The sequence below is a fragment of the Equus quagga genome, chromosome 5 (assembly GCF_021613505.1).
Source record: "Equus quagga isolate Etosha38 chromosome 5, UCLA_HA_Equagga_1.0, whole genome shotgun sequence".
In the NCBI taxonomy this organism is placed as follows: domain Eukaryota; kingdom Metazoa; phylum Chordata; class Mammalia; order Perissodactyla; family Equidae; genus Equus; species Equus quagga.
The window spans coordinates 103,193,176-103,210,874 of record NC_060271.1 but is presented as its reverse complement, the minus strand read 5'-3'; the positions used below and the strand labels follow the sequence as shown (position 1 = coordinate 103,210,874).

Below are 17,699 nucleotides of genomic sequence, written 5' to 3'. Positions count from 1 at the left end.
TCTAATCTTTATTATTTCCTTCCTTTTGCTAGCTTTAGGTTAAGTTTACTCTTCTTTTTCTAATTCCTTGAAGTGTAAAGTTAGGTTATTGATTTGAGATCTTTTTTCTTTTCTAATGTAGCCATCTACAGCTATAAATCTCCCTATGAGCACTGCTTCTGCTTCATCCCATAAGTTTTGGTATGTTGTTCTTTTGTTTTCATTCCTCTCAAAGTATTTTCTAATTTCCCTTGTGATTTCTTCTTTGACTCACTGGTTGTTTAAGAGCTCTGCTCAAATTTGAAGCCTTCTCTCAGGCCACTATATGAACAACTAGCACTCCCCATCCTCCCAGGCACTCGATATGCCCCCTTGAAATATCTTTTTATACTATTTATTTCCATCTGAAATTCTATATATTACTTATTAATTTATTGTCTGACTCCCTTCACTAAAATCTAAGCTCAAAAATGGGAAGCACTTTATTTCACACATTGCACATCGCTGGCTATTTGACATACAGTAAGTGCTAAATAACTATCTGGTGAACAAACCCTTTTAATCTAATTGTGGTATCCAATTTTCCACCATGAATACTGTGACATTTTATTCTGAGTAAGAAAGACGTGTGTGGCTTATTCTTCTTGAACTAGGACATACTTGAGGAAAGGCAGAAACTATTTTGAGTAATCATAGTCCTTCTTTAAAATAATATGAAAACCCACAGTAAAGTTCGTGGGATAAAGATGAAGAATGAATTTACAGTTCCCATCCTGCACTTCACAGTCATGCCTCTTTGGCCTCCTTTAACATAAATGGGTATAGAGTGGCTTGCTCCATTTGCATTACCTCCCAGTTGTTTAATTAACATAATCACTGTGACAACAGATACTCCCCAACTATATGTGACTCATTCATTAGGAAAATGACTCTGGTTTTTCACTTTTAAGTACATTTAAATATATTAAACTACTCTCTCAACTGAAAATTACCAGTATAATTCAGCCTAACGTTATTTCCCACACACCTACATACAACTTATAACTACATTAAATGTACAGAAAACCTTCTGTTAAGTGAATAATCAATCACCCTCAGGTAAAACTTCATTTTCTAAGTTCAGTTGTAATACTACTGAAATTCCCTAAACTGATGGATGCCCCTGTATTCATTTTCTGTGCATGCTGTAACAAATTACCACAAACTTGATAGCTTACAACTACAGAAATCGATTCTCTCACAGTACTAAAAGCCAGAAGTCCAAAATCAAGGTACTGGTAAGAGCCCGCTCACTCTAAGGGCTCAAAGGGAGTATTCATTCCTCGTCTCTTTTGATGGCATTTAGGTCCATCCAGATAACCCATGATTATCTCATTTTAAGATCCTTAACTTAATCACATCTGCAAAGACCCTTTTTCCAAGTAAAGTTCATATTCACAGGTTCGAAGGATTTGAGGTGGATATCTTTTGGAGGTCAATTTTTGGCCTACCGCACCTACCTTAATCAGGTGATCAAACTGTTCATTATGAACAACAGGACAAGCCAACATCATGTACCTCCTGCCCTGAGAAGAACATCACATCACCTATGCCGTATTTCTCCCAAAAATGCAGAACTTGAATCAAACCACGAGGAAACAGTAAGACAAACCCAGATTGAGATACATTCTTCCAAAATGTTAATCTCACGAAATAAGGAACTTTGCAGATTAAAGAAGGCTAATGAGACATAACAAGGAAATGCAAGGTGTGATCTTGGATTGGTTCCTAGATCACAGGAAAAAATTTTTTTTCCTTAAAAAGGCCACTTACTGAAACTGGCAAAATTTGAATATGAATTATATATTAGATAATAGCATCGTATCAACATTAAATTTCCTAAATTTGATCATTGTGTTATGGTTGGAAAGTTAATGAGAGAGAGAGAGATAAAGCAAATATGGCAAAATACAAACACTGATGAATCTCGGTAGAGGGTCTACGGCTGTTCATTGAACTATTCTTGAAACTTCGCTGTTGTTTTGAATTTTTTCAAAATAAAAACTTGAAAAAATGGTTTTCTTCAAATGAAGCAAGTCTGTATTAACAGCAAATAACTATCCTTTTCCCCTCCAAAAAATTATACTTTGCCTAAAAATTTAAACTGAAAAAAAAAAATCCAACTTTAGTGTAAAGCTCCCTGGTCCTCTGGCCATTCCCTCCAAAAGAGCAGCTGAGCAGGATATTTTTCTGTTTGACCACAGTCAAGAATGAGCACAAACAAGAAATCACATTAAAATACACATACACTCACGTACAGGGATAAAAAGAATCATTTCTTGTCAAAAAGGGAAAAAACCCAACTCAGAGGGAAGTTAAATGTTCATCCTCTTGAGTAACCCGTAGAAGGAAAAACAAAGGTTATCATTAAACCAGAGTGCCTGTAAATGACATCCTCATATTGCCTTTTTGAAACCAGATTGAGACTTACGAAACAGATAGCATATAAGGGAAACCACATTTTAACCACAAAGACTCACTGAGGAATGTTATACATAAGAGAAACGATTATTTTTTTAATTTTTAAAACTTAAAGAACAGATGGGGCACTATCTTAAAGCAGCAACACAAGAACTGAGGAAATAAGAGCAGCAACTGTTCTCATAATAAGAATTATCTATGAAAACTGTAGTTTTGCATTGCCAAATAACGGTCACTGAAAACAGTCTCTCTCCCTTATGACCCTCATTGAAAAATTTAATTATGTCCCAATAAGAACTATACAGTGAGAATAAAACCCCCAGAAGAATCTAAACAAAAGCAACAGAACTGAAACTTCAACTAAACCAAAATGTTGACAAAGTATGTGATTTGCGAGGAAAAAAATAATTTTCCCCAAACATTATTGAAAACTTACCTTCTGGGACAGGAAAAACTTCAGCTATTGAGCCTAAAATGGTTAAAGCTGAAAATCTAGTTGGGTAGGAAGAGCCAGGAAACAATGCTTCAAAAAGACTGCTGCAAATGGAGGACATGAAATTCTAAAAAGAAAAATTACGATTGAGTTAACTCACAATAAGTTGCCTTCATAGTAACATATTTAAGAATGGAGTGTTTTTTTAATTGAGAGAGAAGAGATTTGTAAAAACAATACTAGTTTTTTCACTTTGCTTGACAAGTCAACTTGACATCCTTGACCATGAGCTATTTCATGACTGCAATGAACCGTATCTTTGTAGTGTCACAAGAAGCGCAATTCCTATTGCAGTCTACACAAGAAAAAAAGACATTTTTGTTGAAAACAAGATCCATTCTGCCCTGACTTGTGCTGAAGCTGTGTGAATACTGATTTTCTTCACCAGAGGCACTCAGGCATCAAAGGCAGGTGTACTTTTTAAAGTTATAAAATGACCAAACAAATATCCAATATATACTACTTGATAAATATAATACTTGATAAATTTGGCTATAATGAGATAGTTTATAAGAAGATTCCACTATTCCATTGTCTTCTATGCACCCCTTTGAGGCTCCTGCTCTACCATTCTGTTTATACAAATGATAAAATACAAAACTGTTAGTAAAATGCAACAAACAAAAAGGCAAAGCGGGAATACTTTATCCAAATAAAGTCTTCTTCCTCTAATTAAAAAATATTTTTTAATAATAATTTCTGTGTTAGACCAAAGAGAAAAATTATAAGGAAAAGCTGTGATTTTCAAGCATCTCATATGCTACACCCCAAAGACAGACACTTGTAAGTGAGCAGCCAATAAACAGCCCTAGTCCCAGCTGACCCCCCACATTCATTCCTCTGGTCAAGGACATACAACCTTGGGGATTTATCCCGCAGGCCCTTACAAGCCTTAAGTGAGAGTTTATTAATTTATTAATTCTATTGGGTTTGAAAGGAATAGGGTGCTTGTTGGAAATATCCTAAAGTAGTTTTAATTGTAAATGAGTAGTATAGTATTCACATTAAAGAGCACTTAGTTCACGCTTTAGGAATTATGCTATCCTAATCATAGTGTCATTTATATTCTTAGATATAGTTCTTTCCCTCAACCCGACTGTAATCACAATGGAGGCAAGGACCACCCTTTATATGTTTACCTCCCTAGTCCTGGGCATCGTGTCCTACACACACAGTGGGGACTCAGTACATGCTCTACTCACTTTTAATGGCTCCTAGTGAGGCTTCCAAAAACCTTAGCCTGGTGTTCGAAATTCTCTACTACCCATCCCCAACTTGATGTTCTAATTAATTTCTATTACTCAACCCCTCTGCTGCCTCAAGTATCTCATGTCATTCACACTAGTGAATTCACCACTCCCCAGATTCTTCCTGTACTTTCCTACCTCCAGGCCTTTATTGAAGCTGGTACTAGGGAAAACAACTATTCAGGTTTTGGGATCAAGAGATCAGGACTGGAGTCTGGCTCCACCACTTGCTAGCTGGGAGACCTTGGGAAGGTTACTCAACTTTTCCAAACTTCAGTTTTCTCACTTGTTAAGTGAGCACAATAATGCCTCTCTCACAGCCTTGTTCTTAAAGATTAATGAGAACATGGAGAGAAAGCATTTGGTAAATTTAAAAGTACTCTAGCTATTCATATTAGTTATTTTGGTATGAGATAATCTCCTTCACTAGACTAGAAAACATCTTTTCAACTAATAGCCTCTGCTTCTCCCTTAGCACTTAGTCTGTTGATGGGCACTGAGCCTACCACACACTGTGCATGACACTCACTGTTACAATGATGAATAATACAGTGCCAAAGTCACAGCCTCCAAAAGCCACAGGTGACTACAATTGCGAGAAAATATCAGAATCATGAGATTGACTCAGATTAACTCTAAAAGACTAGTTTCCAAAAAAACATATTTCCATTAGCACAAACTAAGAAACAATGCATACATAAAAATTCAGAATGTCAATCCACAAAAAAGATTTTGTGTTTCTAAGTACCTAATTCAGATTTTGCAAATGTCATTTTACCACTTGCAAAAAGCTGGAGATGTGTTTTCTTAGATCATCTAGCAATAATCTAAGACAGGCTTAAAAATAACTCTTTCACATACACAGTAAGTACTCAATATATAGTCACTTTTAATGACTCCCAGCGAGGCTTTTTAGAGTGATTCAGAGTTTACAAAGAGCTTTCTCATTTGATCCTCAAAATCAACCTTTTCAGAGAGGTTACTAATCTCACTTATAGTTGAGTAGATTTATAAAGTAAGCCAACTACTAGTTCAGTGGCAGAATTGGAACTAAACCTATGTCCTTAAAGTTTCAGTTGTGACTTCCCAATCTTCATTGTAATGATTCATAAAGACGAAGCCGCTTTCAGACTTTGTGTAGGAATATTTTTCTTCAGATGATTTTTTACCTTTCAAATACAAACTAAGGCCCATCCATACTAATGTTTAGAATAGGTAGTGAGTATGTCATGGCTCCAATATCATTAGTTTATTATACTTGTTTCCCTAAATGAAATAAAATAGGTAAGCTTTGTCCTCTACCTGGGTCTTAGGAGAAAATAAGAGTCTGCTTCTGGGAGGTTAGATTTGGAGTAAGAAACCAGTAAAAAGCTCATTTTGTTCTGACGGACATAAAGTGCAGGTTGTCAAGCTGAGCCCTGGCCCAGACTGGAACTGCTATGTCTGGGGTTCCATCCATTCCATTAACACAGTGCCCTGAAACCCAGCCCTGCTCTTCAAGCCCGCTCCAAAAGGGGACAGACATGAACCTCCATAGCTGGACCACAGGCCCGGAGATACAAATGTAGAGCCACTGTAAATCCTGTTGGTCTAAAGGGGAAGCAGGCCCAGACACGGCAGTCTCCTAGATGAGATGTGGAAGACTTCAGGCCGGCAATTACCTTCTGGTTAAAGTACTAAATTCACCTGGCCCACATAAGCTATAAACTGTTAAGATTAACCCACTAATGTTACTCTGTAACAGACCTCAAGTCCAGCACAGGTTCCACATCGCAGGCCACCTCAAGGGAAACACCAAATCTCCAGAAGGAAGATGTAAAACCCAGCTTAAAGGAAAAAAGCACAGAAGCACTACTCACCAAGAGACTTCCATTTATTTCCCTTTAATGTTTACTCATAGTTATTTTAGGTTTCTTAAAAATCCATATGTCTGGAAATCTGTCACCTACCTTATACTGCTGTAAAGAAACAGAAGGGTGCTGTGTGGTTAAGTCATTCTCTGGTTCATGTTTGCCTTTACTTTGCTCCAGTTTATAAAGTGTCTGAGAACTTTCCTGTATCCTACAAAACAACTTTTGAGAAAAAGAAAAATGAAGCACACGTGAGCCACATTAACCTTAAATGTCAGCCTAAAAGGCAAAGGAAAAACTCTTAATTCTTCAGACTAAAATTGCAGGCAAGGAGAGTCCTAGCTTTTAAACTTACTTTCTTTTTTTTTTTTTCCTGCTGAGGAAGATTAGCCCTAAGCTAACATCTGTGCCAATCCTCATCCACATTATGTGTGGGTTACCACCACAGCATGGCTGACAAGAGGTGGAAGTCCACCCCTGGGATCTGAACCTGCAAACCCAGTCCACTGAAGCAGAGCACACTGAACTTAACTGCTATACCATGGGGCTGGCCCTTTAAATTCTTAATATTTACCCAGTGTTTCTTTTTACCAGAAAATTAACATTTATATTTTTAAACCAAAAACAAAATATTACTACAAATCAGAATACAGTCATTAAACCACAGCTCTATCTCCTTTAGGCTGTATGAACCTAAAGACAATATACTCACTTCTATACTCTACCAACTCTTCACCCCATCGACCTGTCCTGTGATACCTCAAGTTTGATTATCCAATAACGACCGTTTCATGAAGTGCTTAACGAAACTACAAAAATATAAGGGCATCTTTCCTCCTCTTACAAAAGTGTTCTTAAAGCTATGCTCTGAAAACTCCATCACTAGATTTTTTTTCTTTCAAAAAAAAGAGCTCAAGTTTCATTTATTACACCTAAATTAAAGGACTCCTCACTCTGGATTTTAATCCCCAATGTGAACTTTATGGACTCACAGAATGGTCCTGAGAAGGGCCATGAAGAGAGGCGAAAGGCAGTCTAGTCCCATGGCCATTATTCTCACACTCTCTCAAAATCTTGGCAATTTGAAAAAATCATTTCCAGAGCAAAGCTCACCACTTTCCTATACTTTCTAAAGAGAAATTTTACCTTTCTAAGCAGAGAACAAATCTGTTGCCGCACTGCTGGAGACTGACTGTTAAGATTGTACGTGATAAAGAACTGAATCCACTGCATTTCTTCTGTGGAAACGATTTCTGTGCTTCGATTACTTTCACAAAGCAAACCTAAGGTATCTATCCGTACCTAAAACACATCAAGCAATAAAATGTTAATTTTTCTATGAGATAAACAAAGCCTAAGCCACCTGACATCTTTAATTATTTATATAGACTACCAAAGGAAAGAAAACAGTAAACCTCAGTTTACCTATATGTGCTTCAGAAAGCTTCCCTAATCTCAAAGATCCTGTGGTTACTTCCTATAAAATTATTTTATTAAATGTGTAAATTGGATATTTATAAAAGTCAACAGTCTTAAAGATTCTTATTCCACAGCAATGCTCAACTTCATTCTTTTTTCTCAGTGATCACTTTACCCCACGACCTCATCAGCTGGTCTCCTGGTTTCTTTCTGCTCCCACTCCGGAAACCCATCTCTGTTTCCATTAATTCCACATCCTTGCTAAAGACAAAGTGGCTCTAGTTCCCAGTTACCAAATGAATGAAATCTGAAGTCTTCAGCCTAGCATTGGAAGCTTCCACAAAATGGATGAAACACTCCACTCCTGCCTAACAATGTCCTTAATCACCCTCCAGGCCTTGCTTATTTGTATCCTTCATCACCCTCCAGGCCTTGTTTATTTGTGTCCTTCCATTTTCTGTGCTGCTCCAATGCTTGCTCTCCTCTGATCACATTTATCACTGTCCTAATCAACCACCACCTGCTCTGATCAGTCTGTGCTGAGCATTCCAAGTTCCCATGCTTAAAGGCACAGTTGTATCTGTATTTTCTTCTAAGAGTTCCCAGTTGTTTTCTGCAGGTTTTCTTATTCCCTCAACTAAACTCTACGTAGCCTGAAAGCAACGTCCACACTTTTCACTTTCTATCCATCCTCCTTATGGACCCCTTAAACCAGTGCTGGGCATAACATAGGGGCCTCTATAGTGGACTGTTAAATGAATAAATGAATCAGGGATCTACTCCACGTACGAATGCCCAGTTACTTTGTTTACTTACTTGGCAGTGCTGATGAACTAAGCCCTGCTTTATTCTTGCACTGGACACAAGAGTTCCCCAGGCATCAGCTGCAGAGTGAAGATGTCCATGAGCTCTAGCTGTTCGTAGACATGCCATCAAAGCTCCCAGAGCCCCTCTAGTATTAAAAGATCCTAAGGATGGAAAAGATTGCCCTTGTCTCAAAAGCACAATAACAAAGACTACTACTGCGCTATGTAACAACTACCACAATTTTCATGTTTCCAATTAACAATATATTTCAGAAATAAAAGTCATATTTTAAACTCAATTCTAACATGAATTAAAGTTCCTATTATAAAATAATCATTATTTAAAATGATTTAATAGATTTTATATCAATTATTTCAAGTAAGCATAATCTTATCGCTAACTTAAAGAAACTGGTTTTTTTACAAAGCTTCTTTATTTTCTTAATAAAATACAGATATAACAATAGAAAATCCATTATCATATCTTCACATAAAATACTTCCCACTGGTCAATGATATAGATACATGCACACATATATATCTTGAAAATAGTCCACTTCAGAATAAATTGCACTTACTTTTTAAATTGGAAAGATTTACTTTATATTTTCTGATTAAGTTTTTTTTGGAGGAAGATTCGCCCTGAGCTAACATCTGTGCCAAGTGACCTCTATTTTATATGTGGGTCACCACAACAGCACGGCCGCCACTGAGTGTCATAGGTCTGTGCCTGGGAACTGACCCAGGCTGCCAAAGCGGAGTGTGCTGGACTTACCCACCTGGCCACAGCACTGGCCCCCAAGAGAGATCCTTTTATTTATTTATTTATTTATTTATTTGAAGAAGATCAGCCCTGAGCTAACATCTGCTGCCAATCCTCCTCTTTTTGCTGAGGAAGACTGTCCCTGACCTAACATCCATGCCCATCTTCCTCTACTTTATATGTGGGACGCCTACCACAGCATGGCTTGCCGGTGCCATGTCCACAGCCGGGATCCAAACTGGCAAACCCTGGGCCACTGAAGCAGAACGTGCAAACTAAACCGCTGTGCCACCAGGCCAGCCTCTGATTATCTTTTTAAAAGATCCTTTTTTAACTCATTTTTCCCCCGGCTTTTTGAAACCACCAGGGAAAGTGTAGGAAGAGAGAGTAAGGGTGCTAAAGACCCCATCTATGCCATGCATCCCTAGTAGGAGTGGTGGGGTGAGGTAGGGGGACTCCCCACATGTGTATCTAGAAGAACTGAACTGAAAAAGTTTAAGGTCCCTACAGTGAGGCAATGGCTATATTAAAGTTTATAATCTCATATAACCATTCCTTTCTATAGAGTTTAATTTTACCGTTTTATAGGAATTCAGGACTTTTAAGCTTTTTCAAGTTTTTCTTTCATAAATGGATAAGGTGAATGTATAAAGGAACTTACTGTGTTCATTTATAAAATTTTTTAAAATTCCCTAATGCTGAGACATTTGGTTCAATATATATTGTTTATGCATATGTGTTTAAAGAAATCATTTTTTAATAAATATTTTTACTTTTTCCTTTACGGTTAGGAAATAAACCAAGAAGTGAATCAGGAAAAAGATTAGGTGGAGAAATATTTAAAATAATAAAAATCACTAAAATGACTTTCAGACAAAAACAGGAAAAATATTTCAGTGGCTGAAGACCATTATTTCTCTAAAAATAAACACTGACCCTCTCTGCATATTTTGGAGTTACTGTTTCTCCCTAGTAAGGAAGATAAAAGGAGAATCACACAGAACCTGAGCTTTCAGAGGCCAGGACGTCAGCCACTACCAAGGGGTCAGGGAGCGCTGGCTCACAGGGCCCCCTGACATAAAGATCAAGACTGCCTCACTTCAGAAGAGCTTCATGAATCCTCAGCTTTAGATGGCTTCTCAAAAAGGCAAGAATGACTGTCAAAATTTTCAAATAATGGCTCACTTTTGTGTACAGCAATCAAATTTTCCAGTTATCTCATGGTTCCTCTTTGAAGTACTGGAAGTTTTTAACTATTTTAGCTGGAAATCTTTGTAAGATATCATACAGGCTACCATATTCCTGCTTCGCTAAATGGAATATAATAATTTTACGACTCATGAGTCAAGATCATCATTTTCTATAACAATTACTGGACTATGTTTTCACGCAGTGATGCCTTTAGGGTGACTAAGTTTCAATGGAATGTTCACCCCTATTCTAAAGGACTACTGACAGCTGTTTCTTGAGGTCATGCCTCTAAATTTTTGTCTCTTCCCAGAGACAAAAACTTGCGAATGCCAATTTACCCATCTTCAACCTTGCCTAAAACAATTTTTAATTACTGTTTCACTTGAATAAGCAAATTATATAAAACACACAAACTTTTACTCCAGTCCGACAACCAAATAACAAGAAAGAACTTGGCAAAATTAATTAAAAGCTATTAATAAAGGAAAACCCATAATCATAACTGGAATCAATCCTTAGCTGGTAGAAATGACTTCAGCCAAAAAACTCTATTCAGCTATGTACAGGAAAATTCGTTTCAATCTGAAATCTCTATCACTAAAATCCTCCTTTACTATTCATAGAAGTAGTAATATTTAAATTTGAATACGGTCAACATCTGCCTGGGTACCTATACTTAAGCACCCTAACTATAAATTACTAAAACAACAAGTCATTCTCTTACCAGTTTTAGTATCAGCAGAAGTCTGAAGAATCTTTACCATGTAACTTAAGCTTTCAGGGTTGCAATTCAATAATTTTGGCAAGTAATAATCAATTACATAAGATTTCTGATCCAGGTTTCCCTCACACAGTATGAAAAGGAGAGGAGAAACCCAAGTCTCATGCCACTTGTCAATCCAAGTACTGTCGACAGCCTGAGATTTCAAACGACTCTTATGATTTTTAAACATGGTTTCCAAGAGGTCACTTGCATAAGGTACCAATGATTGGTCCCCCATCACCTCTAACATTTGTGATGGTATAGTTTTAGCTAATGCCAAAATATGCTCGGTTCCTATGTAATCTACTAAACAACCAAGGCATAAGTACTTTCCTTTAACATGCCATTCCAATCGCAAAAGGCTCTGAGTCAGTTCAAAAATGAAACGATCAGTAGCCAAATCTGACTTTTCTGAATCTGACTCTTCGACAGTGAGCTGATGCATTTGGAGAATATTTCTGAATATGATTTTGGTTTGGTGTCTCAAAGCATCCAATGGATGTTCCCAGTGGGTATAGACATATTCCAAAAGTCTCCCAACGATGCTTGAATTCCCATTCAGACTGTTCTTTAGGCTTGGGGAACTTGATTCAAGGACATGTATGGCTGAATTAGTCCAAGACGCCAAAATTTTAGACACAAACATTTCCAGAGTTGATTCTTTGATCCTAAAGAAAAATAAGCCACATTATTATAAACTCACTAGTAAGAGAAATTTCATTTTATAATCATTTAGACTAATAAAATACAAAAAATGATAAGAATTCAATCATTATTAAATTTACAACAAACAAGGCCAAAACAGATCTCAAATTTGTACATGAATCTTTGCATCTTGTAAAAAATAATCCAAAAAGGGACAAAGGAAAATTCTGGGAGTGATGAATATGTTCATTCTTTTTATTGTGATGATGGTTTCACAGGTATTTTAAAACATGCTAGGGGCTAGGGTTGGGGAAGATTAGGGAACAGAGTTAATGAGGTTTCTTTTTGGGGTAATGAAAATATTATGAAGTTGACTGTGTAGATAGTTGCACAACCCTATGAATATACTAAAAAAAAAACTGATTTGCACATTTTAAATATGTGAATTGTATGGTATGTAAATTATAGCTCAATAAAGCTGTTATAAAGTAACACAATGAAGAAAAATTTTTACATTCTTCTAAAATATGCACAATTTTAAAATATACATAAACTGAAAAACATGTAAAAATTATTTTACAACATTGTACTTTTATTCCTTTATGGTCATTGCTATCAAGCTGTATCTACAGTTCAACATTTTAAGCACATGATCGCTTTCAGGCATTATGGCAAAAAAACCCACAAAATATAATCCAATGAAGTCAGAAGATCTAGTTACAGCTCTGGCTCAGGTGCTTACTAGCAATACACTCTGAGGTTTAAGCATTTACTTTTCTAAGCTTCACTTTACCCATTCCACAAATTAGATTTCCTATTCTATCTATCACACACGTGAGGATCACACTGATTACCTATGTTAAAATTGTTCATAAACTCTAAAGCACTCTATATACAGAAATTTTTATAGTTTAAAAAAAAAGCTAGCATTATGGGGGCCGGCCCCGTGGCCAAGTGGTTAAGTTTGCATGCTCTGCTTTGGCGGCCCAGGGTTTCACCAGTTTGAATCCTGGGCACAGACTTGGCACGCTCATCAAGCCATGCTGAGGCGGCATCCCACATGCCACAACTAGAAGGACCCACAACTAAAAATACACAACTTTGTACCGGGGGGCTTTGGGAGAAAAAGGAAAAATAAAATCTTTAAAAAAAAAAAAAAGCTAACATTACAGACTGAATGTTAAAATTAATTTTTGAAATGTTCACTGCAAGTTAACTTGCACCAATAATTTCTATAACTCTCTCTCCCATTATCCCATCTTCTCCTGTTCTTCATTCCCTACACATATCTATTTTTTAATTTAGGATTATTCTGACCACTTTTCATTGAATTACTAAGTATGCTGGCTCAGTTGCCATCTTTTAAATGTCTGACAAGCAAAACAAAACATGAGACAGCAGCATCAAAACTCACTGCGAACTCAAGGTGAACAGCACGTGCACAATATCCAAGAGCAGGGCCTCCCCACTTGGGCCCATCCTCCCATTCTGCCAGTCCAACATGGTGAGTGTCCCCTGACACAGGAATAAGAGAGCTGGCGGGGAGACATCAGCACCACAAAGGCTCCCGCAGCAGGTCAAAAACCACTCGGGGATGCTGGTGCGGTCCACTGACTGGAGGAGCAAGCTACCAATCTGAAACACACAGCAGAGCTGACATGTCTAGAGCCTCTAAAACTTTGCACAGCTATTTCAAAATATAAATCCAACATTCTCTTTCCCCCGAAACATCCTAGGAAAAATAACTGAACCTAAAGGTAAAAAAGCCACAAGTGTTGACATTATTGTATCACAAGGGAAAAATTAAATCTAAGTACATGAACCATTTTGCTGGTTTAAATGTACTGGCAGAGCACAACATATTGCCACCTGCAGGTGGACGAGCTTAACTAACGCTTTCTAGAGGTGATGTGAGAAAGAAAAACTTTTAATGTCACCCAATGATAGGTACTTTGTGTGATCTCCTAGAATAGTACACATCTATTTTGCATAGGTCAGGTAAAAAGTTAAAATAAGTTTCCAGACAACACAGTAATGAAAAAAACCTGCTGGTAGTAAAAACAAGGATGGCGGCCCAAATGATCAGATTATGCTTCCCATATGACCAAATTCACTGAACGATTGATTCTAGGATGCTTCCTGTCTAAAGGACATTATTTGGGTTATTCTTAATAAAAAGAACATGTTTATCAAAAAGTTATTACTGTATATATCTATACATTAATCTCTGCAAAATTTTAATATTACAAATATTTTTTATAATTCTGAAAGATGGAACTGAACAAACAGCACTAGAAAAAGCTGGGATACACACCAAAAAATGTTGATAGTGATTATCTTTGTGAGATGGATTCACAGGTGACTGTTAGTGTCTTCTTTCTGTTTTATACGAATTTTTGGAATTGTCTCATTATAAGAGAAAAAGGTCAACAGAAAGATTCTGACAATGCAAAAATTTTTTTTTAATTCACTTCTTTAAAAATATTTTTAAAACATGTGTCTACCTACCAATAAAGTACAATACTAAAAAGGAGATGCACTTACCAAATCAGGAATCTTTTCAGGTGGATGAAACATAATCTTAATAAAAAGAATAACAGCTAATCCAGATGTACTCTGAACTGTCTGTAAGAGGTCATCTATTTGGCAAAAAAGGAGAGAGCATGTGTTAAATGATGATGGATATTCTGGAACAATGGAAAGAGCCGCAGGGTCAGCAGTCCCAGCTACATTTCTAGCTTGACCACCTCCTAGGTGAGCAGGCCTTGGGTGAGTTATTTAACCTCCCAGGGAGTCATCTTCCTCTTCCATAAAACGGGAAAATATATCTCCTATCTGACACAGTTGTTGCAAGGTTTAAATGAATAATGAACATAAAGGCTTTTATGCCCAGTATATAAACTCAATAAATGTGATTTCTTCCTCTCGCCTCTAACATCCATGCTCTCTTCCTCCCCATCCATGGCCTCTCAGCACATCTAGCAGCAACACCACCTGTCCCCTCCTGTCCCCTGATGCCTCTGCGCCCCAACCCCCACACACATTATTTCTTCTTAAGTGATGTCAGGGCCTGGGTAAAGAGCCTACATCAGTGCTAATTACAAACTTTGCTTTCACTGGCTCTGTAGCCAATGCAACCAAACAATCATGACCTGCTATCTTCTGTTTTCTATCAGCCTCTGGTTTGTGAGAAAATATACAAAATCATATGATGAATTATTCAACCTGGGGTAAGAATTAAAAATACCTACTATAAATTACCTACTAAATGTCCATTCTGCCCTTTATTCCTGCTAACAGAACTGTGACTTTGAGTAGAGCATCCATATGCCCAGCAAAGGCAGGATACTTGCTTCCTCAACCTTTCTTACAACTAAAGGTAGCCATCCTTATGAGGGTTCAGGCCAATGGGACGTAAGCAGAAATCTCTTGGGTACTTTTGTTTTTCCTGATTAAAGGTAAAGATGCAACTGGTCCTCCTTCTTGCCTTGAACATAGACATAATGTCTGGGGCTATAGCAGTTCTAAGGCAACAAACATGTGGGTGAAAGCCAACGTGCTGAAGGTGGAAAGCAGAAAGGCAGAATGTTTGGGTCCTAGACTGCCTCAGTAGTTCTGCACCGCCTGCCTCTGACTTCCTGTTATGCGGGGAGGAGGGCAGGCAGATTTGCTTAAGTTCCTGAAGTTTGCTTTTCTGTTACTTGCAGCTAAACATTTTACTGATACATGAAGCTTTAAAATCCTGGGGAAGAATAGAACTGATAAGGTGCCATCAACTTTTTAGGAAAGAGGCTGCCTCATATTAAAATCATGTCTTCTCTGCATTTCACCAAAGTCTTTTTTTTTTAAATTAACAAATTCCTTTTTTAAAAAGCAAATATCCTCTGAAAAGACGTCCGTAAATTATGTCTTAATAAAAGCAATTTTACTTTCTTCTTAATACCTGAGATCCTAGGCAAAAAAAGAAATACTAACTGGATAACACGGCTAGTACTTTCACTAGTTAACAGCATTAAAAACATAAACAACGAGATACTATTTTATCCCATCAGCCTAGCAAAACCTGAGTCAGTTCTTATTCTTTACAAATAAGAGCTCTGAAGAGATCCCATTAACATTTTTAAATTAATATTCAAACATACATTACCATATAGAACAGGCGGTGAAGGGTGAAAAGGTAATTTAACTTATGTAGATATTTATGTGTTAGGCATCACTGTGTTAATCTCATTGTAATACAGAAAACCACCCAAAACAAATGTATAGCTTAATGGATTATTAAAAAGCAAACAATTGTACCCACCATCCAAGTCAAGAAATAGAACTCAGCCACCCAGCCCATAAGGCTCATCCACATGCCTCATTCTAACCACAAGCCCCCTCTCTCACCCGGAGTCAGCATGATCCTGACTTTCAGAGTAATGACTTTCTTATTTTTTAAATAGTTTTAGTAACCAAATGCACATCCCTAGATACTATAGCTTAGTCTTGTCCATTTTTTTAAAATTTGATATGTCTTTTAATCTACATTTGTCCTCTCCACCCTTTTCTTTTCATTACAATTTCTCTGTTGAAGAGCTCTGGTCTTTTGACCTGTAGAGTTTCCCACAGTCTGGGTGTTGCCTTTGTTTATTCCTGGTGCAGTTCAACATGTTCCTCTGTCCTCTGCAATTTCCTGTGAATTGGCAGGTGACCGAGAGAGGGGCTCGGTCTCAAGTTCAATCCCTCTGGGAAGACCAGAGGTGGTAAAAGCAAGACTCTCAGAGGCCCGGGTCTGGTCCTCTGGTTCGGTAACGTGAGCAGGTGTTGATGCTTAACGCCTACATCAACTTACTAGAGTTTAAAAACGGTGACATTCTATCATTCCATTTTATCAGCTGAAACGCTTTTATAAAGAGACACTTCCTCTCATTAACTATTCGGTTTTCCAGTGCTACAGTTCATATGGATAGAAGCAACAAATGAGGTTTAAGGAGGAATAATGACCAGCTCCACAATGACCACTGTCATTATTTAAACATAACACTTGCTGCCACTAAGGAGAAATGTAAGGGTCACACTAACCTCTCCAGATTGCCCTTCCAAATTTGGAAATTTCTTCTCAAAAATTTTCTCTTGCTATTTAAAGTCTGTGGCTTTTCAACACTAAGACTGTTAGGTTTTCCTCTTTGTATACAACACACACACACACACACACACATTTAGAAAAGTCTTTCAACATTATCCCTTGCTGAATTGGTACATTTGAAAGAAAAAGCACTAAAACCTTGTAATCCAGGGCCTTTCCCCACTTTAAGGGGCTGAGGGAGGAGAAGTTTGACATCTCAGCTAAGTATCAAATATTTCATACTGTTATCAGCAAAAGGCGACTGACACTCAATTATAATCGTCATTTGTATGGTTTTACACTTACCGTCACTTACAAACTTGGTGAAAATACTCAGCAATCCACACATACTTTGCCATATGGGAGAACTGGAAATCTTCAAATGAATTCCCTGAAAATCTTGTAGTTTCTGTACTAACATCATTGAAACTCTAATGCCTACCAACAAGTCATTCATCAATTGTGTCTGAACAATATGATTTCCGGCAAATTTTCTACAATGAAGAAAAGACATTATTACAAAAGAAAAGTCAAATAAAAATGTCATCATTTCTATCCTTCTCCAAAATAAACACATTCCAAGGGCCAAAGTCAACTTTAGACTATAGTAGACATTTATGCCTTTCTCTTCCATTCCCATAAACGTTCCAATTATGCAGACTTTATGGCAATCTCTCAACACTCTTAACTTACTTCAACATTTCCCTCTTTCTCAGCCAATGACTAACCTCACTTTTCTTTTTCAGAGTGAAAAAAACAAATCAAGAACGAATAACGCAATTTACCAACTTGAACACTCCCTCAACCTTGATACACTCTCTTCACCTGGCTTCCAAGATGCCAGGCTCTCCCAGATTTTCTCCTCTTCTCCCTGACCTCTTTCTGTTAGAACTTTGAACCACTCAGTCCTTAGTCCTCTTCTTTCCCTTGATGCTGACCTCATCTAGCTCATAAACTTTAAATTATAATCTATATG

The 17,699-nt window shown here is 37.3% G+C and overlaps 1 protein-coding gene across 8 annotated transcripts in view; it reads right to left on the bottom strand.

The window, feature by feature from the left end:
- Positions 1–17,699, bottom strand: part of THADA (THADA armadillo repeat containing) — a 308,391-nt gene that overhangs the window by 277,421 nt on the left and 13,271 nt on the right. For all 8 annotated transcript variants that reach the window (XR_006888570.1, XR_006888569.1, XM_046660638.1 and 5 more), the window contains exons 8-15: positions 17,030–17,217; positions 14,161–14,255; positions 13,031–13,251; positions 10,933–11,639; positions 8,265–8,416; positions 7,176–7,331; positions 6,129–6,251; positions 2,876–2,999 (exon numbers count right to left, since the gene is read on the bottom strand). Coding sequence is in view for 6 of the 8 variants with exons in the window: in XM_046660638.1 (XP_046516594.1) it covers positions 2,876–2,999; positions 6,129–6,251; positions 7,176–7,331; positions 8,265–8,416; positions 10,933–11,639; positions 13,031–13,251; positions 14,161–14,255; positions 17,030–17,217 (1,766 nt within the window). In the remaining 2 variants the exon portion in view is untranslated. The remainder of the gene's footprint in view (positions 1–2,875; positions 3,000–6,128; positions 6,252–7,175; positions 7,332–8,264; positions 8,417–10,932; positions 11,640–13,030; positions 13,252–14,160; positions 14,256–17,029; positions 17,218–17,699) is intronic.